The sequence below is a fragment of the Myxine glutinosa genome, chromosome 1 (assembly GCF_964187855.1).
Source record: "Myxine glutinosa chromosome 1, kmMyxGlut1.1, whole genome shotgun sequence".
Taxonomy (NCBI): Eukaryota; Metazoa; Chordata; class Myxini; order Myxiniformes; family Myxinidae; genus Myxine; species Myxine glutinosa.
This window is the reverse complement of record NC_136261.1, coordinates 448052439-448076823: the sequence shown is the minus strand read 5'-3', so window position 1 is coordinate 448076823 and position 24385 is coordinate 448052439. Positions and strand designations below refer to the sequence as shown.

Genomic DNA, 24385 nt, shown 5'->3' with positions numbered 1-24385 from the left:
ACCTTCATGCAGTGTGTGAGAAGCAATCTCTTGAAGTCAAACTCCTGCTAGGAGACGCCAATGATCTGAAAAACATGGACCTGACTGTCTTCACGGCAGCATGATAGAAAATGGCTGCCCAGTCTGGGCCGCTTCTAGCTGTATCCTATGGTGCTCCAGACGAACGTCTTCTACACTATGAGGAGTTCTGTGTAGCTCAGGATTGAATTGGCACAAAGAACAATATGAAGGCGTCCTCCAGCATTTGGAGGCCAGTTCATGGATAAGGTCTATCTAGCCAGAAAAGTAAAATGGAGGATTTGACAGCCGATCTTTATTGAGAGACGGAGTGAGAGCACGGGACTTTTCCGCGATGATATAGAGGTTCCAGGTGGTTGGCAATTGTGTTTTTTTTTGTAGATCTGCAGAGGATGGTGCAACAGAGGTCTGCCTGTCTTGCGGCACACCACCTCAATAAGAACATCACACAACAAGAATACCCTCAGGGGCCGAAGTGTCAATTTGTGCAGAAAATTGGATAATCATTCCGAGACCCCTTTTTACATTTCCAGTGACCTTAAAAGAAAGACTGGGTTCCAGGCGGTACCGACCGAGGCCTAATTCTTGAATTCGAGCATCCATCCATTGTTGAGTTAAAAGAAGCAACATGTATATGATGGAACGGTGGGGCAGAGGCCGAACTGAAGAGGCAAGATGAAAGAACTGGAGTAAAGATAACACCTGATGTCCACAGCAATCAATGATTCCAACACTTTGCTTTCAAAGCGGAGAAGACTGATCAGTTTGGAATTGGCGCTGAATAAGGGCGATGTTAATAGCTTTCCAAAACGAAGGCAGTTGACTATCTGAGAAATACCTGGAGGATAGCAAATTAAGAAAATAATAGGCGAAAGTTTGGCAGTTTCTGAGAGTGAAAGCACCAATATGAAGAGTGAAGTTTGTTGATTGAATTGACCAGACGATAAACCACTCAAAGGCAGATAGAATGTTGCAGACCAGACCAATCTGCCTTGTTGAACCGTCTCACATGCGAGAACTCTGAAAACCAACAAGGGGATAAGATACTTTCAGAACGACATTGTGAGAAAAGGCAAGAAGCAGAGGATGAGCAGACATCATATAAGTACTGTAACACACTGTGACGTCATATCCTTTTTTTGAATGACGATTTATGGTTGTCTCATAGTCCCCACAGATATGTACGATCCCATCAGCTTTCAGCACTGGTACAATTAGAGCAGCCCAGTCGGAGTATTCAACTTGGGCGATGATTCCTTCATCGAGAAGACGATCGAGCTCCTGCTCAATTTTTGCTCGCATCATGTACGGTACAGGTCTTGCCCTATGGAAAATAGGCCTAGCCTTGGCATCCACGTGAATCTTAACCTTGGTGCCTTGAAAAGTGCCCACACCATCACGAAATACATCAGGATACTTGTCGACAATCGATGCACATCCAGCACTGGTGGACATACGGTTCACATTATGCTAGTTGAGTCTGATGACCTTTAACCGGTCTCTGCCAAACAAAGCCGCACCCTTGCCCTTTGTGACAAGCAACGGTAAAGTGTGAGACGCACAATCGTACTCGATGGACACAATGGCTGAGCCGATCACAGGCACAATTTGTCCACAGAGAAAACTGAATCATTCTCACCTTCGACTGCGGTAGTGCCTGATGTGCTGTTGGTTACGTGAAGTATGCGATCAGTTGGCTCTGCATTGGCATTGTCGACATCGACATGGTGAGTGGAAGAGGTGGGTCTGAGACATCGGGCTTGCAGATTCCTCCTCCTCCCACAGGTGTGGCACGTGATTCGTTGATAACAACATTGGAATGCGCCATGTCCACCACCACAACGCCAGCAGGTCATGCCGCCAGTCTTCTTGGGATGTCACGTCTCACGGGCATATAGAGGTAGAGAAATCTGACACTTATCTCTAAGTTGTGACTCTGTGCACATCCGGCATTGACCTTGTGATGACCCATAGAATCTCATCAGTTTGCATACACGCAGTGGCAATGTCGGTAACCTTCTTGGAGTCTGGATCTGTCTCAAAGAGCAGTTTACGCAAGATGGAATCGCTGTTAATTCCAATCACAAAAAAGTCTCTCAGCATCTCGTCCAGTCTTGCGCCAAACTCACAGTGTTCAGCCAGACGTCTGAGATCAGTTACAAACTCACAATGTTTAGCCAGACGTCTGAGATCAGCTACAAACTAACAGTGTTTAGCCAGACATCTGAGATCAGCTACAAACTAACAGTGTTTAGCCAGATGTCTGAGATCAGCCACAAACTCGCAATGTTCAGCCAGACATCTGAGATCAGTTACAAACTCACAGTGTTCAGCCAGACGTCTGAGATCAGTTACAAACTCACAATGTTCAGCCAGACGTCTGAGATCAGTTACAAACTAACAGTGTTTAGCCAGACGTCTGAGATCAGCTACCAACTAACAGTGTTTAGCCAGACGTCTGAGATCAGCTACAAACTAACAGTGTTTAGCCAGATGTCTGAGATCAGCTACAAACTAACAGTGTTTAGCCAGATGTCTGAGATCAGCCACAAACTCACAATGTTTAGCCAGACGGCTGAGAGCAGCTACAAACTCACAGTGTTCAGCCAGACGTCTGAGATCAGTTACAAACTCAGAATGTTCAGCCAGACGTCTGAGATCAGTTACAAACTAACAGTGTTTAGCCAGACGTCTGAGATCAGCTACAAACTAACAGTGTTTATCCAGACGTCTGAGATCAGCTACAAACTCAGAATGTTCAGCCAGACGTCTGAGATCAGCTACAAACTAATGGTGTTTAGCCAGATGTCTGAGATCAGCTACAACCTAACAGTGTTTAGCCAGACGTCTGAGATCAGCTACAAACTCGCAATGTTCAGCGAGACGTATGAGATCAGCTACAAAGTCGCAGTGTTTAGCCAGATGTCTGAGATCAGCTACAAACTCGCAATGTTTAGCCAGACGTCTGAGATCAGCAACAAACTCGCAATGTTTAGCCAGATGTCTGAGATCAGCTACAAACTCGGAATGTTTAGCCAGACGTCTGAGATCAGCTACAAACTCGCAATGTTCAGCCAGACGTCTGAGATCAGCTACAAACTAACAGTGTTTAGCCAGACGTCTGAGATCAGCGACAAACTCGCAAAGTTCAGCCAGACGTCTGAGATCAGCTACAAACTCGCAATGTTCAGCCAGACGTATGAGATCAGCTACAAACTCGCAATGTTTAGCCAGATGTCTGAGATCAGTGACAAACTCACAATGTTCAGCCAGACGTCTGAGATCAGCTACAAACTCGCAATGTTTAGCCAGATGTCTGAGATCAGCTACAAACTCGCAATGTTTAGCCAGATGTCTGAGATCAGCGACAAACTCGCAATGTTTAGCCAGATGTCTGAGATCAGCTACAAACTAACAGTGTTCAGCCAGACGTCTGAGATCAGCTACAAACTCGCAATGTTTCGCCAGATGTCTGAGATCAGCTACAAACTCGCAATGTTTAGCCAGATGTCTGAGATCAGCTACAACCTCACAGTGTTTAGCCAGACGTCTGAGATCAGCTACAAACTCGCAGTGTTTAGCCAGATGTCTCAGATCAGCTACAAATTCGGAATGTTTAGCCAGACGTCTGAGATCAGCTACAAACTCGCAATGTTCAGCCAGACGTCTGAGATCAGCTACAAACTAACAGTGTTTAGCCAGACGTCTGAGATCAGCGACAAACTCGCAAAGTTCAGCCAGACGTCTGAGATCAGCTACAAACTCGCAATGTTCAGCCAGACGTATGAGATCAGCTACAAACTCGCAATGTTTAGCCAGATGTCTGAGATCAGCGACAAACTCACAATGTTCCGCCAGACGTCTGAGATCAGCTACAAACTCGCAATGTTTAGCCAGATGTCTGAGATCAGCGACAAACTCACAATGTTCAGCCAGACGTCTGAGATCAGCTACAAACTCGCAATGTTTAGCCAGATGTCTGAGATCAGCTACAAACTCGCAATGTTTCGCCAGATGTCTGAGATCAGCTACAACCTCACAGTGTTTAGCCAGACGTCTGAGATCAGCTACAAACTCGCAATGTTCAGCCAGACGTCTGAGATCAGCTACAAACTCGCAATGTTTAGCCAGATGTCTGAGATCAACGACAAACTCGCAATGTTCAGCCAGACGTCTGAGATCAGCTAAAAACTCGCAGTGTTCAGCCAGACGTCTGAGATCAGCGACAAACTAACAGTGTTCAGCCAGACGTCTGAGATCAGCTACAAACTAACAGTGTTTGTCCAGACGTCTGAGATCAGCTACAAACTAACAGTGTTTAGCCAGATGTCTGAGATCAGCTACAATCTCGCAATGTTTAGCCAGATGCCTGAGATCAGCTACAAACTCACAATGTTCAGCCAGACATATGAGATCAGCTACAAACTCACAGTGTTTAGCCAGATGTCTGAGATCAGCTACAAACTCGGAATGTTTAGCCAGATGTCTGAGATCAGCTACAAACTCGCAGTGTTCAGCCAGACGTCTGAGATCAGCTACAAACTAACAGTGTTCAGCCAGATGTCTGAGATCAGCTACAAACTAACAGTGTTCAGCCAGATGTCTGGGATCAGCTACAAACTAACAGTGTTTAGCCAGATGTCTGAGATCAGCTACAAACTAACAGTGTTTAGCCAGACGTCTGAGATCAGCTACAAACTAACAATGTTTAGCCAGATGTCTGAGATCAGCTACAAACTAACAGTGTTCAGCCAGACGTCTGAGATCAGCTACAAACTAACAGTGTTCAGCCAGATGTCTGAGATCAGCTACAAACTAACAGTGTTTAGCCAGATGTCTGAGATCAGTTACAAACTAACAGTGTTTAGCCAGACGTCTGAGATCAGCTACAAACTAACAGTGTTTAGCCAGACGTCTGAGATCAGCTACAAACTAACAGTGTTTAGCCAGACGTCTGAGGTCAGCTACAAACTCGCAATGTTCACCCAGACATATGAGATCAGCTACAAACTAACAGTGTTTAGGCAGATGTCTGAGATCAGCTACAAACTCGCAATGTTCACCCAGACATATGAGATCAGCTACAAACTAACAGTGTTTAGCCAGATGTCTGAGATCAGCTACAAACTCGCAATGTTCACCCAGACATATGAGATCAGCTACAAACTCGCAATGTTTAGCCAGACGTCTGAGATCAGTTACAAACTAACAGTGTTTAGCCAGTTGTCTGAGATCAGTTACAAACGAACAGTGTTCAGCCAGACGTCTGAGATCAGCTACAAACTAACAGTGTTTAGCCAGACGTCTGAGATCAGCTACAAACTAACAGTGTTCAGCCAGACGTCTGAGATCAGTTACAAACTAACAGTGTTTAGCCAGACGTCTGAGATCAGTTACAAACTAACAGTGTTCAGCAAGACGTCTGAGATCAGCTACAAACTAACAGTGTTCAGCCAGATGTCTGAGATCAGTTACAAACTAACAGTGTTCAGCCAGATGTCTGAGATCAGTTACAAACTAACAGTGTTCAGCCAGACGTCTGAGATCAGCTACAAACTAACAGTGTTTAGCCAGACGTCTGAGATCAGCTACAAACTAACAGTGTTTGTCCAGACGTCTGAGATCAGCTACAAACTAACAGTGTTTAGCCAGATGTCTGAGATCAGCTACAAACTCGCAATGTTTAGCCAGATGCCTGAGATCAGCTACAAACTCACAATGTTCAGCCAGACATATGAGATCAGCTACAAACTCACAGTGTTTAGCCAGATGTCTGAGATCAGCTACAAACTCGGAATGTTTAGCCAGATGTCTGAGATCAGCTACAAACTCGCAGTGTTCAGCCAGATGTCTGAGATCAGCTACAAACTCGGAATGTTTAGCCAGATGTCTGAGATCAGCTACAAACTCGCAGTGTTTAGCCAGACGTCTGAGATCAGCTACAAACTAACAGTGTTCAGCCAGATGTCTGAGATCAGCTACAAACTCGCAATGTTTAGCCAGATGTCTGAGATCAGCTACAAACTAACAGTGTTCAGCCAGATGTCTGAGATCAGCTACAAACTAACAGTGTTCAGCCAGATGTCTGGGATCAGCTACAAACTAACAGTGTTTAGCCAGATGTCTGAGATCAGCTACAAACTAACAGTGTTCAGCCAGATGTCTGAGATCAGCTACAAACTAACAGTGTTCAGCCAGATGTCTGGGATCAGCTACAAACTAACAGTGTTTAGCCAGATGTCTGAGATCAGCTACAAACTAACAGTGTTTAGCCAGACGTCTGAGATCAGCTACAAACTAACAGTGTTTAGCCAGATGTCTGAGATCAGCTACAAACTAACAGTGTTCAGCCAGACGTCTGAGATCAGCTACAAACTAACAGTGTTCAGCCAGATGTCTGAGATCAGCTACAAACTAACAGTGTTCAGCCAGATGTCTGAGATCAGCTACAAACTAACAGTGTTTAGCCAGACGTCTGAGATCAGCTACAAACTAACAGTGTTTAGCCAGACGTCTGAGATCAGCTACAAACTAACAGTGTTTAGCCAGACGTCTGAGATCAGCTACAAACTCGCAATGTTCACCCAGACATATGAGATCAGCTACAAACTCGCAATGTTTAGCCAGACGTCTGAGATCAGTTACAAACTAACAGTGTTTAGCCAGTTGTCTGAGATCAGTTACAAACGAACAGTGTTCAGCCAGACGTCTGAGATCAGCTACAAACTAACAGTGTTTAGCCAGACGTCTGAGATCAGCTACAAACTAACAGTGTTCAGCCAGACGTCTGAGATCAGTTACAAACTAACAGTGTTTAGCCAGACGTCTGAGATCAGTTACAAACTAACAGTGTTCAGCCAGACGTCTGAGATCAGCTACAAACTAACAGTGTTCAGCCAGATGTCTGAGATCAGTTACAAACTAACAGTGTTCAGCCAGATGTCTGAGATCAGTTACAAACTAACAGTGTTCAGCCAGATGTCTGAGATCAGTTACAAACTAACAGTGTTCAGCCAGATGTCTGAGATCAGTTACAAACTAACAGTGTTTAGCCAGACGTCTGAGATCAGCTACAAACTAACAGTGTTTAGCCAGACGTCTGAGATCAGCTACAAACTCGCAATGTTCACCCAGACATATGAGATCAGCTACAAACTCGCAATGTTTAGCCAGACGTCTGAGATCAGTTACAAACTAACAGTGTTTAGCCAGTTGTCTGAGATCAGTTACAAACGAACAGTGTTCAGCCAGACGTCTGAGATCAGCTACAAACTAACAGTGTTTAGCCAGACGTCTGAGATCAGCTACAAACTAACAGTGTTCAGCCAGACGTCTGAGATCAGTTACAAACTAACAGTGTTTAGCCAGACGTCTGAGATCAGTTACAAACTAACAGTGTTCAGCCAGACGTCTGAGATCAGCTACAAACTAACAGTGTTCAGCCAGATGTCTGAGATCAGTTACAAACTAACAGTGTTCAGCCAGATGTCTGAGATCAGTTACAAACTAACAGTGTTCAGCCAGATGTCTGAGATCAGTTACAAACTAACAGTGTTCAGCCAGACGTCTGAGATCAGTTACAAACTAACAGTGTTTAGCCAGACGTCTGAGATCAGTTACAAACTAACAGTGTTCAGCCAGACGTCTGAGATCAGCTACAAACTAACAGTGTTCAGCCAGATGTCTGAGATCAGTTACAAACTAACAGTGTTTAGCCAGACGTCTGAGATCAGTTACAAACTAACAGTGTTTAGCCAGATGTCTGAGATCAGTTACAAACTAACAGTGTTTAGCCAGATGTCTGAGATCAGCTACAAACTAACAGTGTTTAGCCAGATGTCTGAGATCAGCTACAAACTAACAGTGTTTAGCCAGATGTCTGAGATCAGCTACAAACTAACAGTGTTCAGCCAGATGTCTGAGATCAGTTACAAACTAACAGTGTTCAGCCAGACGTCTGAGATCAGTTACAAACTAACAGTGTTCAGCCAGACGTCTGAGATCAGCTACAAACTAACAGTGTTCAGCCAGATGTCTGAGATCAGCTACAAACTAACAGTGTTCAGCCAGATGTCTGAGATCAGCTACAAACTCGCAATGTTCACCCAGACATATGAGATCAGCTACAAACTAACAGTGTTTAGGCAGATGTCTGAGATCAGCTACAAACTCGCAATGTTCACCCAGACATATGAGATCAGCTACAAACTAACAGTGTTTAGCCAGATGTCTGAGATCAGCTACAAACTCGCAATGTTCACCCAGACATATGAGATCAGCTACAAACTCGCAATGTTTAGCCAGACGTCTGAGATCAGTTACAAACTAACAGTGTTTAGCCAGTTGTCTGAGATCAGTTACAAACTAACAGTGTTCAGCCAGACGTCTGAGATCAGCTACAAACTAACAGTGTTTAGCCAGACGTCTGAGATCAGCTACAAACTAACAGTGTTCAGCCAGACGTCTGAGATCAGTTACAAACTAACAGTGTTTAGCCAGACGTCTGAGATCAGTTACAAACTAACAGTGTTTAGCCAGATGTCTGAGATCAGTTACAAACTAACAGTGTTTAGCCAGATGTCTGAGATCAGCTACAAACTAACAGTGTTCAGCAAGACGTCTGAGATCAGCTACAAACTAACAGTGTTCAGCCAGATGTCTGAGATCAGTTACAAACTAACAGTGTTCAGCCAGATGTCTGAGATCAGTTACAAACTAACAGTGTTCAGCCAGACGTCTGAGATCAGCTACAAACTAACAGTGTTTAGCCAGACGTCTGAGATCAGCTACAAACTAACAGTGTTTGTCCAGACGTCTGAGATCAGCTACAAACTAACAGTGTTTAGCCAGATGTCTGAGATCAGCTACAAACTCGCAATGTTTAGCCAGATGCCTGAGATCAGCTACAAACTCACAATGTTCAGCCAGACATATGAGATCAGCTACAAACTCACAGTGTTTAGCCAGATGTCTGAGATCAGCTACAAACTCGGAATGTTTAGCCAGATGTCTGAGATCAGCTACAAACTCGCAGTGTTCAGCCAGATGTCTGAGATCAGCTACAAACTCGGAATGTTTAGCCAGATGTCTGAGATCAGCTACAAACTCGCAGTGTTTAGCCAGACGTCTGAGATCAGCTACAAACTAACAGTGTTCAGCCAGATGTCTGAGATCAGCTACAAACTCGCAATGTTTAGCCAGATGTCTGAGATCAGCTACAAACTCGCAGTGTTCAGCCAGATGTCTGGGATCAGCTACAAACTAACAGTGTTCAGCCAGATGTCTGAGATCAGCTACAAACTAACAGTGTTCAGCCAGATGTCTGGGATCAGCTACAAACTAACAGTGTTTAGCCAGATGTCTGAGATCAGCTACAAACTAACAGTGTTTAGCCAGACGTCTGAGATCAGCTACAAACTAACAGTGTTTAGCCAGATGTCTGAGATCAGCTACAAACTAACAGTGTTCAGCCAGATGTCTGAGATCAGCTACAAACTAACAGTGTTCAGCCAGATGTCTGAGATCAGCTACAAACTAACAGTGTTTAGCCAGACGTCTGAGATCAGCTACAAACTAACAGTGTTTAGCCAGATGTCTGAGATCAGCTACAAACTAACAGTGTTTAGCCAGACGTCTGAGATCAGCTACAAACTAACAGTGTTCAGCCAGACGTCTGAGATCAGCTACAAACTAACAGTGTTCAGCCAGATGTCTGAGATCAGCTACAAACTAACAGTGTTCAGCCAGATGTCTGAGATCAGCTACAAACTAACAGTGTTTAGCCAGACGTCTGAGATCAGCTACAAACTAACAGTGTTTAGCCAGACGTCTGAGATCAGCTACAAACTAACAGTGTTTAGCCAGACGTCTGAGATCAGCTACAAACTCGCAATGTTCACCCAGACATATGAGATCAGCTACAAACTCGCAATGTTTAGCCAGACGTCTGAGATCAGTTACAAACTAACAGTGTTTAGCCAGTTGTCTGAGATCAGTTACAAACGAACAGTGTTCAGCCAGACGTCTGAGATCAGCTACAAACTAACAGTGTTTAGCCAGACGTCTGAGATCAGCTACAAACTAACAGTGTTCAGCCAGACGTCTGAGATCAGTTACAAACTAACAGTGTTTAGCCAGACGTCTGAGATCAGTTACAAACTAACAGTGTTCAGCCAGACGTCTGAGATCAGCTACAAACTAACATTGTTCAGCCAGATGTCTGAGATCAGTTACAAACTAACAGTGTTCAGCCAGATGTCTGAGATCAGTTACAAACTAACAGTGTTCAGCCAGACGTCTGAGATCAGCTACAAACTAACAGTGTTCAGCCAGATGTCTGAGATCAGTTACAAACTAACAGTGTTCAGCCAGACGTCTGAGAACAGCTACAAACTAACAGTGTTTAGCCAGATGTCTGAGATCAGCTACAAACTAACAGTGTTTAGCCAGATGCCTGAGATCAGCTACAAACTCGCAGTGTTTAGCCAGATGTCTGAGATCAGCTACAAACTAACAGTGTTTCGCCAGACGTCTGAGATCAGCTACAAACTAACAGTGTTTCGCCAGATGTCTGAGATCAGCTACAAACTAACAGTGTTTCGCCAGATGTCTGAGATCAGCTACAAACTAACAGTGTTTCGCCAGACATATGAGATCAGCTACAAACTAACAGTGTTTAGCCAGATGCCTGAGATCAGCTACAAACTCGCAGTGTTTAGCCAGATGTCTGAGATCAGCTACAAACTAACAGTGTTTCGCCAGACGTCTGAGATCAGCTACAAACTAACAGTGTTCAGCCAGATGTCTGAGATCAGTTACAAACTAACAGTGTTCAGCCAGACGTCTGAGAACAGCTACAAACTAACAGTGTTCAGCCAGACGTCTGAGATCAGCTACAAACTAACAGTGTTTAGCCAGATGTCTGAGATCAGTTACAAACTAACAGTGTTTAGCCAGATGTCTGAGATCAGTTACAAACTAACAGTGTTCAGCCAGACGTCTGAGATCAGCTACAAACTAACAGTGTTCAGCCAGATGTCTGAGATCAGCCACAAACTAACAGTGTTCAGCCAGACATCTGTGATCAGCTACAAACTAACAGTGTTCAGCCAGACGTCTGAGATCAGCTACAAACTAACAGTGTTCAGACAGACGTCTGAGATCAGCTACAAACTCGCAGTGTTTAGCCAGACGTCTGAGATCAGCTACAAACTAACAGTGTTTAGCCAGACGTCTGAGATCAGCTACAAACTCGCAGTGTTTAGCCAGACGTCTGAGATCACCTACAAACTCGCAGTGTTCAGCCAGATGTCTGAGATCAGCTACAAACTCGCAGTGTTTAGCCAGACGTCTGAGATCAGCTACAAACTAACAGTGTTTAGCCAGATGTCTGAGATCAGCTACAAACTAACAGTGTTTAGCCAGATGTCTGAGATCAGCTACAAACTAACAGTGTTTAGCCAGATGTCTGAGATCAGCTACAAACTAACAGTGTTCAGCCAGATGTCTGAGATCAGTTACAAACTAACAGTGTTCAGCCAGACGTCTGAGAACAGCTACAAACTAACAGTGTTCAGCCAGACGTCTGAGATCAGCTACAAACTAACAGTGTTTAGCCAGATGTCTGAGATCAGTTACAAACTAACAGTGTTTAGCCAGATGTCTGAGATCAGTTACAAACTAACAGTGTTCAGCAAGACGTCTGAGATCAGTTACAAACTAACAGTGTTCAGCCAGATGTCTGAGATCAGTTACAAACTAACAGTGTTCAGCCAGACGTCTGAGATCAGCTACAAACTAACAGTGTTTAGCCAGATGTCTGAGATCAGTTACAAACTAACAGTGTTCAGCCAGATGTCTGAGATCAGTTACAAACTAACAGTGTTCAGCCAGACGTCTGAGATCAGCTACAAACTAACAGTGTTTAGCCAGACGTCTGAGATCAGCTACAAACTAACAGTGTTTGTCCAGACGTCTGAGATCAGCTACAAACTCGCAATGTTTAGCCAGATGTCTGAGATCAGCTACAAACTCGCAATGTTTAGCCAGATGTCTGAGATCAGCTACAAACTCGGAATGTTTAGCCAGATGTCTGAGATCAGCTACAAACTCGCAGTGTTCAGCCAGATGTCTGAGATCAGCTACAAACTCGGAATGTTTAGCCAGATGTCTGAGATCAGCTACAAACTCGCAGTGTTTAGCCAGACGTCTGAGATCAGCTACAAACTAACAGTGTTCAGCCAGATGTCTGAGATCAGCTACAAACTCGGAATGTTTAGCCAGATGTCTGAGATCAGCTACAAACTCGCAGTGTTCAGCCAGATGTCTGAGATCAGCTACAAACTCGGAATGTTTAGCCAGATGTCTGAGATCAGCTACAAACTCGCAGTGTTTAGCCAGACGTCTGAGATCAGCTACAAACTAACAGTGTTCAGCCAGATGTCTGAGATCAGCTACAAACTCGCAATGTTTAGCCAGATGTCTGAGATCAGCTACAAACTCGCAGTGTTCAGCCAGATGTCTGGGATCAGCTACAAACTAACAGTGTTCAGCCAGATGTCTGAGATCAGCTACAAACTAACAGTGTTCAGCCAGATGTCTGGGATCAGCTACAAACTAACAGTGTTTAGCCAGATGTCTGAGATCAGCTACAAACTAACAGTGTTTAGCCAGACGTCTGAGATCAGCTACAAACTAACAGTGTTTAGCCAGATGTCTGAGATCAGCTACAAACTAACAGTGTTCAGCCAGACGTCTGAGATCAGCTACAAACTAACAGTGTTCAGCCAGATGTCTGAGATCAGCTACAAACTAACAGTGTTCAGCCAGATGTCTGAGATCAGCTACAAACTAACAGTGTTTAGCCAGACGTCTGAGATCAGCTACAAACTAACAGTGTTTAGCCAGACGTCTGAGATCAGCTACAAACTAACAGTGTTTAGCCAGACGTCTGAGATCAGCTACAAACTCGCAATGTTCACCCAGACATATGAGATCAGCTACAAACTCGCAATGTTTAGCCAGACGTCTGAGATCAGTTACAAACTAACAGTGTTTAGCCAGTTGTCTGAGATCAGTTACAAACGAACAGTGTTCAGCCAGACGTCTGAGATCAGCTACAAACTAACAGTGTTTAGCCAGACGTCTGAGATCAGCTACAAACTAACAGTGTTCAGCCAGACGTCTGAGATCAGTTACAAACTAACAGTGTTTAGCCAGACGTCTGAGATCAGTTACAAACTAACAGTGTTCAGCCAGACGTCTGAGATCAGCTACAAACTAACAGTGTTCAGCCAGATGTCTGAGATCAGTTACAAACTAACAGTGTTCAGCCAGATGTCTGAGATCAGTTACAAACTAACAGTGTTCAGCCAGACGTCTGAGATCAGCTACAAACTAACAGTGTTCAGCCAGATGTCTGAGATCAGTTACAAACTAACAGTGTTCAGCCAGACGTCTGAGAACAGCTACAAACTAACAGTGTTTAGCCAGATGTCTGAGATCAGCTACAAACTAACAGTGTTTAGCCAGATGCCTGAGATCAGCTACAAACTAACAGTGTTTAGCCAGACGTCTGAGATCAGCTACAAACTAACAGTGTTCAGCCAGATGTCTGAGATCAGTTACAAACTAACAGTGTTCAGCCAGACGTCTGAGAACAGCTACAAACTAACAGTGTTCAGCCAGACGTCTGAGATCAGCTACAAACTAACAGTGTTTAGCCAGATGTCTGAGATCAGTTACAAACTAACAGTGTTTAGCCAGATGTCTGAGATCAGTTACAAACTAACAGTGTTCAGCCAGACGTCTGAGATCAGCCACAAACTAACAGTGTTCAGCCAGACGTCTGAGATCAGCTACAAACTAACAGTGTTCAGCCAGATGTCTGAGATCAGCCACAAACTAACAGTGTTCAGCCAGACATCTGTGATCAGCTACAAACTAACAGTGTTCAGCCAGACGTCTGAGATCAGCTACAAACTAACAGTGTTCAGACAGACGTCTGAGATCAGCTACAAACTCGCAGTGTTTAGCCAGACGTCTGAGATCAGCTACAAACTAACAGTGTTTAGCCAGACGTCTGAGATCAGCTACAAACTCGCAGTGTTTAGCCAGACGTCTGAGATCACCTACAAACTCGCAGTGTTCAGCCAGATGTCTGAGATCAGCTACAAACTCGCAGTGTTTAGCCAGACGTCTGAGATCAGCTACAAACTAACAGTGTTTAGCCAGATGTCTGAGATCAGCTACAAACTAACAGTGTTTAGCCAGATGTCTGAGATCAGCTACAAACTAACAGTGTTTAGCCAGATGTCTGAGATCAGCTACAAACTAACAGTGTTCAGCCAGATGTCTGAGATCAGTTACAAACTAACAGTGTTCAGCCAGACGTCTGAGATCAGTTACAAACTAACAGTGTTCAGCCAGACGTCTGAGATCAGCTACAAACTAACAGTGTTCAGCCAGATGTCTGAGATCAGCTACAAACTAACAGTGTTCAGCCAGATGTCTGAGATCAGCTACAAACTCGCAATGTTCACCCAGACATATGAGATCAGCTACAAACTAACAGTGTTTAGGCAGATGTCTGAGATCAGCTACAAACTCGCAATGTTCACCCAGACATATGAGATCAGCTACAAACTAACAGTGTTTAGCCAGATGTCTGAGATCAGCTACAAACTCGCAATGTTCACCCAGACATATGAGATCAGCTACAAACTCGCAATGTTTAGCCAGACGTCTGAGATCAGTTACAAACTAACAGTGTTTAGCCAGTTGTCTGAGATCAGTTACAAACTAACAGTGTTCAGCCAGACGTCTGAGATCAGCTACAAACTAACAGTGTTTAGCCAGACGTCTGAGATCAGCTACAAACTAACAGTGTTCAGCCAGACGTCTGAGATCAGTTACAAACTAACAGTGTTTAGCCAGACGTCTGAGATCAGTTACAAACTAACAGTGTTCAGCAAGACGTCTGAGATCAGCTACAAACTAACAGTGTTCAGCCAGATGTCTGAGATCAGTTACAAACTAACAGTGTTCAGCCAGATGTCTGAGATCAGTTACAAACTAACAGTGTTCAGCCAGACGTCTAAGATCAGCTACAAACTAACAGTGTTTAGCCAGACGTCTGAGATCAGCTACAAACTAACAGTGTTTGTCCAGACGTCTGAGATCAGCTACAAACTAACAGTGTTTAGCCAGATGTCTGAGATCAGCTACAAACTCGCAATGTTTAGCCAGATGCCTGAGATCAGCTACAAACTCACAATGTTCAGCCAGACATATGAGATCAGCTACAAACTCACAGTGTTTAGCCAGATGTCTGAGATCAGCTACAAACTCGGAATGTTTAGCCAGATGTCTGAGATCAGCTACAAACTCGCAGTGTTCAGCCAGATGTCTGAGATCAGCTACAAACTCGGAATGTTTAGCCAGATGTCTGAGATCAGCTACAAACTCGCAGTGTTTAGCCAGACGTCTGAGATCAGCTACAAACTAACAGTGTTCAGCCAGATGTCTGAGATCAGCTACAAACTCGCAATGTTTAGCCAGATGTCTGAGATCAGCTACAAACTCGCAGTGTTCAGCCAGATGTCTGGGATCAGCTACAAACTAACAGTGTTCAGCCAGATGTCTGAGATCAGCTACAAACTAACAGTGTTCAGCCAGATGTCTGGGATCAGCTACAAACTAACAGTGTTTAGCCAGATGTCTGAGATCAGCTACAAACTAACAGTGTTTAGCCAGACGTCTGAGATCAGCTACAAACTAACAGTGTTTAGCCAGATGTCTGAGATCAGCTACAAACTAACAGTGTTCAGCCAGACGTCTGAGATCAGCTACAAACTAACAGTGTTCAGCCAGATGTCTGAGATCAGCTACAAACTAACAGTGTTCAGCCAGATGTCTGAGATCAGCTACAAACTAACAGTGTTTAGCCAGACGTCTGAGATCAGCTACAAACTAACAGTGTTTAGCCAGACGTCTGAGATCAGCTACAAACTAACAGTGTTTAGCCAGACGTCTGAGATCAGCTACAAACTCGCAATGTTCACCCAGACATATGAGATCAGCTACAAACTCGCAATGTTTAGCCAGACGTCTGAGATCAGTTACAAACTAACAGTGTTTAGCCAGTTGTCTGAGATCAGTTACAAACGAACAGTGTTCAGCCAGACGTCTGAGATCAGCTACAAACTAACAGTGTTTAGCCAGACGTCTGAGATCAGCTACAAACTAACAGTGTTCAGCCAGACGTCTGAGATCAGTTACAAACTAACAGTGTTTAGCCAGACGTCTGAGATCAGTTACAAACTAACAGTGTTCAGCCAGACGTCTGAGATCAGCTACAAACTAACAGTGTTCAGCCAGATGTCTGAGATCAGTTACAAACTAACAGTGTTCAGCCAGATGTCTGAGATCAGTTACAAACTAACAGTGTTTAGCCAGACGTCTGAGATCAGTTACAAACTAACAGTGTTCAGCCAGACGTCTGAGATCAGCTACAAACTAACAGTGTTCAGCCAGATGTCTGAGATCAGTTACAAACTAACAGTGTTCAGCCAGACGTCTGAGAACAGCTACAAACTAACAGTGTTTAGCCAGATGTCTGAGATCAGCTACAAACTAACAGTGTTTAGCCAGACGTCTGAGATCAGCTACAAACTCGCAGTGTTTAGCCAGATGTCTGAGATCAGCTACAAACTAACAGTGTTTAGCCAGACGTCTGAGATCAGCTACAAACTCGCAGTGTTTAGCCAGACGTCTGAGATCAGTTACAAACTAACAGTGTTCAGCCAGATGTCTGAGATCAGCTACAAACTCGCAGTGTTTAGCCAGATGTCTGAGATCAGCTACAAACTAACAGTGTTTCGCCAGACGTCTGAGATCAGCTACAAACTAACAGTGTTTCGCCAGATGTCTGAGATCAGCTACAAACTAACAGTGTTTCGCCAGATGTCTGAGATCAGCTACAAACTAACAGTGTTTCGCCAGACATATGAGATCAGCTACAAACTAACAGTGTTTAGCCAGATGCCTGAGATCAGCTACAAACTCGCAGTGTTTAGCCAGATGTCTGAGATCAGCTACAAACTAACAGTGTTTCGCCAGACGTCTGAGATCAGCTACAAACTAACAGTGTTCAGCCAGATGTCTGAGATCAGTTACAAACTAACAGTGTTCAGCCAGACGTCTGAGAACAGCTACAAACTAACAGTGTTCAGCCAGACGTCTGAGATCAGCTACAAACTAACAGTGTTTAGCCAGATGTCTGAGATCAGTTACAAACTAACAGTGTTTAGCCAGATGTCTGAGATCAGTTACAAACTAACAGTGTTCAGCCAGACGTCTGAGATCAGCCACAAACTAACAGTGTTCAGCCAGACGTCTGAGATCAGCTACAAACTAACAGTGTTCAGCCAGATGTCTGAGATCAGCCACAAACTAACAGTGTTCAGCCAGACATCTGTGATCAGCTACAAACTAACAGTGTTCAGCCAGACGTCTGAGATCAGCTACAAACTAACAGTGTTCAGACAGACGTCTGAGATCAGCTACAAACTCGCAGTGTTTAGCCAGACGTCTGAGATCAGCTACAAACTAACAGTGTTTAGCCAGACGTCTGAGATCAGCTACAAACTCGCAGTGTTTAGCCAGACGTCTGAGATCACCTACAAACTCGCAGTGTTCAGCCAGATGTCTGAGATCAGCTACAAACTCGCAGTGTTTAGCCAGACGTCTGAGATCAGCTACAAACTAACAGTGTTTAGCCAGATGTCTGAGATCAGCTACAAACTAACAGTGTTTAGCCAGATGTCTGAGATCAGCTACAAACTAACAGTGTTTAGCCAGATGTCTGAGATCAGCTACAAACTAACAGTGTTCAGCCAGATGTCTGAGATCAGTTACAAACTAACAGTGTTCAGCCAGACGTCTGAGAACAGCTACAAACTAACAGTGTTCAGCCAGACGTCTGAGATCAGCTACAAACTAACAGTGTTTAGCCAGATGTCTGAGATCAGTTACAAACTAACAGTGTTTAGCCAGATGTCTGAGATCAGTTACAAACTAACAGTGTTCAGCCAGACGTCTGAGATCAGCCACAAACTAACAGTGTTCAGCCAGACGTCTGAGATCAGCTACAAACTAACAGTGTTCAGCCAGATGTCTGAGATCAGCCACAAACTAACAGTGTTCAGCCAGACATCTGTGATCAGCTACAAACTAACAGTGTTCAGCCAGATGTCTGAGATCAGCTACAAACTAACAGTGTTCAGCCAGACATCTGTGATCAGCTACAAACTAACAGTGTTCAGCCAGATGTCTGAGATCAGCCACAAACTAACAGTGTTCAGCCAGACATCTGTGATCAGCTACAAACTAACAGTGTTCAGCCAGACGTCTGAGATCAGCTACAAACTAACAGTGTTCAGCCAGATGTCTGAGATCAGCTACAAACTAACAGTGTTCAGCCAGATGTCTGAGATCAGCCACAAACTAACAGTGTTCAGCCAGACATCTGTGATCAGCTACAAACTAACAGTGTTCAGCCAGACGTCTGAGATCAGCCACAAACTAACAGTGTTCAGCCAGACGTCTGAGATCAGCTACAAACTAACAGTGTTCAGCCAGATGTCTGAGATCAGCCACAAACTAACAGTGTTCAGCCAGACATCTGTGATCAGCTACAAACTAACAGTGTTCAGCCAGACGTCTGAGATCAGCTACAAACTAACAGTGTTCAGACAGACGTCTGAGATCAGCTACAAACTCGCAGTGTTTAGCCAGACGTCTGAGATCAGCTACAAACTAACAGTGTTCAGACAGACGTCTGAGATCAGCTACAAACTCGCAGTGTTTAGCCAGACGTCTGAGATCAGCTACAAACTCGCAGTGTTCAGCCAGACGTCTGAGATCAGCTACAAACGAACAGTGTTTAGCCAGATGTCTGAGATCAGCTACAAACTCGCAATGTTTAGCCAGACGTCTGAGATCAGCTACAAACGAACAGTGTTTAGCCAGATGTCTGAGATCAGCTACAAATTCGCAGTGTTTAGCCAGATGTCTGAGATCAGCGACAAACTCGCAGTGTTCACCCAGATGTCTGAGATCAGCTACAAACTCATCGTGTTCAGCCAGACGTCTGAGATCAGCTACAAACTCACAGTGTTTAGCCAGATGTCTGAGATCAGCTACAAACTCACAGTGTTTAGCCAGATGTCTGAGATCAGCTACAAACGAACAGTGTTTAGCCAGATGTCTGAGATCAGCTACAAACTCGCAATGTTTAGCCAGACGTCTGAGATCAGCTACAAACGAACAGTGTTTAGCCAGATGTCTGAGATCAGCTACAAACTCGCAGTGTTCACCCAGATGTCTGAGATCAGCTACAAACTCATCGTGTTCAGCCAGACGTCTGAGATCAGCTACAAACTCACAGTGTTTAGCCAGATGTCTGAGATCAGCTACAAACTCGCAGTGTTCACCCAGATGTCTGAGATCAGCGACAAACTCGCAGTGTTCACCCAGATGTCTGAGATCAGCTACAAACTCATCGTGTTCAGCCAGACGTCTGAGATCAGCTACAAACTCGCAGTGTTCACCCAGATGTCTGAGATCAGCTACAAACTAACAGTGTTCACCCAGATGTCTGAGATCAGCTACAAACTAACAGTGTTTAGCCAGATGTCTGAGATCAGCTACAAAGTCTCAATGTTTAGCCAGATGTCTTAGATCAGCGACAAACTCGCAGTGTTTAGCCAGACGTCTGAGATCAGCTACAAACTCGCAGTGTTCACCCAGATGTCTGAGATCAGCTACAAACTCGCAATGTTTAGCCAGATGTCTTCGATCAGCGACAAACTCGCAGTGTTTAGCCAGATGTCTGAGATCAGCTACAAACTCGCAATGTTTAGCCAGATGTCTTAGATCAGCTACAAACTCGCAATGTTTAGCCAGATGTCTTAGATCAGCTACAAACTCGCAGTGTTCACCCAGATGTCTGAGATCAGCTACAAACTCGCAATGTTTAGCCAGATGTCTTAGATCAGCGACAAACTCGCAGTGTTTAGCCAGATGTCTGAGATCAGCTACAAACTCGCAATGTTTAGCCAGATGTCTTAGATCAGCTACAAACTCGCAGTGTTCACCCAGATGTCTGAGATCAGCTACAAACTCGCAATGTTTAGCCAGATGTCTTAGATCAGCGACAAACTCGCAGTGTTTAGCCAGATGACTGAGATCAGCTACAAACTCACAGTGTTTAGCCAGACGTCTGAGATCAGCTACAAACTCACAGTGTTTAGCCAGATGTCTGAGATCAGCTACAAACTCGCAATGTTTAGCCAGATGTCTTAGATCAGCGACAAACTCGCAGTGTTCACCCAGATGTCTGAGATCAGCTACAAACTCATCGTGTTCAGCCAGACGTCTGAGATCAGCTGCAAACTCGCAATGTTTAGCCAGATGTCTTAGATCAGCGACAAACTCGCAGTGTTCACCCAGATGTCTGAGATCAGCTACAAACTCGCAGTGTTTAGCCAGATGTCTGAGATCAGCTACAAACTCATCGTGTTCAGCCAGATGACTGAGATCAGCTACAAACTCGCAGTGTTTAGCCAGATGTCTGAGATCAGCTACAAACTCGCAGTGTTTAGCCAGATGTCTGAGATCAGCTACAAACTCGCAATGTTTAGCCAGATGTCTGAGATCAGCTACAAACTCGCAATGTTTAGCCAGACGTCTGAGATCAGCTACAAACTCATCGTGTTCAGCCAGATGACTGAGATCAGCTACAAACTCGCAGTGTTCACCCAGATGTCTTAGATCAGCGACAAACTCGCAGTGTTTAGCCAGACGTCTGAGATCAGCTACAAACTCATCGTGTTCACCCAGATGTCTGAGATCAGCTACAAACTCATCGTGTTCAGCCAGACGTCTGAGATCAGCTACAAACTCATCGTGTTCAGCCAGACGTATGAGATCAGCTACAAACTCGCAGTGTTTAGCCAGACGTCTGAGATCAGCTACAAACTCGCAGTGTTTAGCCAGACGTCTGAGATCAGCTACAAACTCGCAGTGTTCACCCAGATGTCTGAGATCAGCTACAAACTCACAGTGTTTAGCCAGATGTCTGAGATCAGCTACAAACTCGCAGTGTTCACCCAGATGTCTGAGATCAGCTACAAACTCGCAGTGTTTAGCCAGATGTCTGAGATCAGCTACAAACTCACAGTGTTTAGCCAGATGTCTGAGATTTTTTTTTTTTTTTTTTTTTGTATACAAGATCGAGGCTCGTGAAGGAGCGAACATTTATCACACAGAAAGACAAACCGACAATCCGACACATAACCGACAAACCGACACATAAAACAAAAAGCATCGGGAGCGGTAGACAAGATGGGGAGAGAGGGGGAAGGACACAAACACAACATTTGAGAGCAGGAACCGAGAGACATGGAGACATCGAGAGATCTGTGGGAGGGAGAGGGCTTTGGGGGGGAGGCATGGGAAAGGGGGTGGGAGAGGCATAAAACATATGGACACTGCCAGGACTACCAGGAAAGAATTTGGAATTACAAACAAGGTGGATCTGGGGTGAATTAGTGGGGGTAGAAAAGATCAAGGTTTTGGATGGGGGAAGATAAGAGATGGTGGTGACCATATATCATGGTGACTGTTTTAAAGACCTGGAGGGAGGAGTGGGATTGAAGGGAGTGTGGGAGTTTGTTCCAGAGGCGGGAGAAAAGAGGAATGAAGGAGTGAAGGTGAGCACAGAGCCGAGATTTTGGCAGTTTAACCATCAGAGGGTTGCTGGCAGATCTTGTGCGACCTGTAGGAATATTTGGGGGACAGAGCACAGAGAGAGCTGGGGGAGCAAGGCCGGAGAGGAGTCGGTAGAAGACAGAAAGACCACCTACCTGCCTGCGGTGAGTGAGTGAAAGGTCCTCAGAGATAGCTTCATCGCGGGATATTCCAATGATTCTGAAAGCTTTGGTTTAACTCGCTCTTAGATCAGCGACAAACTCGCAGTGTTTAGCCAGACGTCTGAGATCAGCTACAAACTCGCAGTGTTTAGCCAGACATCACTCATCCCCTCTACAGATCACGCAGCCATCGCCCATGAGTTCAACAGAAGATAACTTCCAAAAATGTTTTTTCCCACAGGGATTTTATGATGAAGTAGCCACACCATTGCTGTCGAAGATACACCTGGAATACCCAGACAACATTGCTGTAAATGTAACAAGGTCTGAATTTGAAACTTATTTTGATGGTTCAGAGTTGGTGGTTGCTGGAAGAATCGTAAACAATTCCCTGGAATCGTTCAGCAGCAGCGTCACAGCCAAGGCCGTGAGTTGATCTCCAGAACATGCTAAACTTGGCACCATGACATTGTACATCTAATATCACTAATTTATATCATGTGTGGGTAAATATTCACATGTTATATTGTTGTACATCTAATATCACTAATTTATATCATGTGTGGGTAAATATTCACATGTTATATTATTGTACATCTAATATCACTCATTTATATCATGTGTGGGTAAATATTCACATGTTATATTATTGTACATCTAATATCACTAATTTATATCATGTGTTGGTAAATATTCACATGTTATATTATTGTTCATCTAATATCACTAATTTATATCATGTGTGGGTAAATATTCACATGTTATATTATTGTACATATAATATCACTAATTTATATCATGTGTTGGTAAATATTCACATGTTATATTATTGTTCATCTAATATCACTAATTTATATCATGTGTGGGTAAATATTCACATGTTATATTATTGTACATATAATATCACTAATTTATATGATGTGTTGGTAAATATTCACATGTTATATTATTGTACATCTAATATCACTAATTTATATCATGTGTGGGTAAATATTCACATGTTATATTATTGTACATCTAATATCACTAATTTATATCATGTGTGGGTAAATATTCACATGTTATATTATTGTACATATAATATCACTAATTTATATCATGTGTGGGTAAATATTCACATGTTATATTATTGTACATCTAATATCACTAATTTATATCATGTGTGGGTAAATATTCACATGTTATATTATTGTACATATAATATCACTAATTTAAATCATGTGTGGGTAAATATTCACATGTTATATTATTGTACATATAATATCACTAATTTATATGATGTGTTGGTAAATATTCACATGTTATATTATTGTACATCTAATATCACTAATTTATATCATGTGTGGGTAAATATTCACATGTTATATTATTGTACATATAATATCACTAATTTATATCATGTGTGGGTAAATATTCACATGTTATATTATTGTACATATAATATCACTAATTTATATGATGTGTTGGTAAATATTCACATGTTATATTATTGTACATCTAATATCACTAATTTATATCATGTGTGGGTAAATATTCACATGTTATATTATTGTACATCTAATATCACTAATTTATATCATGTGTGGGTAAATATTCACATGTTATATTATTGTACATATAATATCACTAATTTATATCATGTGTGGGTAAATATTCACATGTTATATTATTGTACATCTAATATCACTAATTTATATCATGTGTGGGTAAATATTCACATGTTATGTTATTGTGCATCTAATATCACTAATTTATATGATGTGTTGGTAAATATTCACATGTTATATTATTGTACATCTAATATCACTAATTTATATCATGTGTGGGTAAATATTCACATGTTATATTATTGTACATCTAATATCACTAATTTATATCATGTGTGGGTAAATATTCACATGTTATATTATTGTACATCTAATATCACTAATTTATATCATGTGTGGGTAAATATTCACATGTTATATTATTGTACATATAATATCACTAATTTATATCATGTGTGGGTAAATATTCACATGTTATATTATTGTACATCTAATATCACTAATTTATATCATGTGTGGGTAAATATTCACATGTTATGTTATTGTGCATCTAATATCACTAATTTATATCATGTGTGGGTAAATCTTCACATGCTATATTATTGTGCATCTAATAGCACTAATTTATATCATGTGTGGGTAAATCTTCACATGCTATATTATTGTGCATCTAATATCACTAATTTATATCATGTGTGGGTAAATCTTCACATGCTATATTATTGTGCATCTAATATCACTAATTTATATCATGTGTGGGTAAATATTCACATGTTATGTTATTGTGCATCTAATATCACTAATTTATATCATGTGTGGGTAAATCTTCACATGCTATATTATTGTGCATCTAATAGCACTAATTTATATCATGTGTGGGTAAATCTT

The 24385-nt window shown here is 42.9% G+C and overlaps 1 protein-coding gene across 1 annotated transcript in view; it reads left to right on the top strand.

Moving 5' to 3' along the window:
• The window catches only part of LOC137418719 (inter-alpha-trypsin inhibitor heavy chain H3), a 124929-nt gene that overhangs the window by 58995 nt on the left and 41549 nt on the right, over nucleotides 1–24385 (top strand). Inside the window, exon 12 of the mRNA XM_068104832.2 lies at nucleotides 22192–22377. Within this exon, the coding sequence (XP_067960933.2) occupies nucleotides 22192–22377 (186 nt within the window). The remainder of the gene's footprint in view (nucleotides 1–22191; nucleotides 22378–24385) is intronic.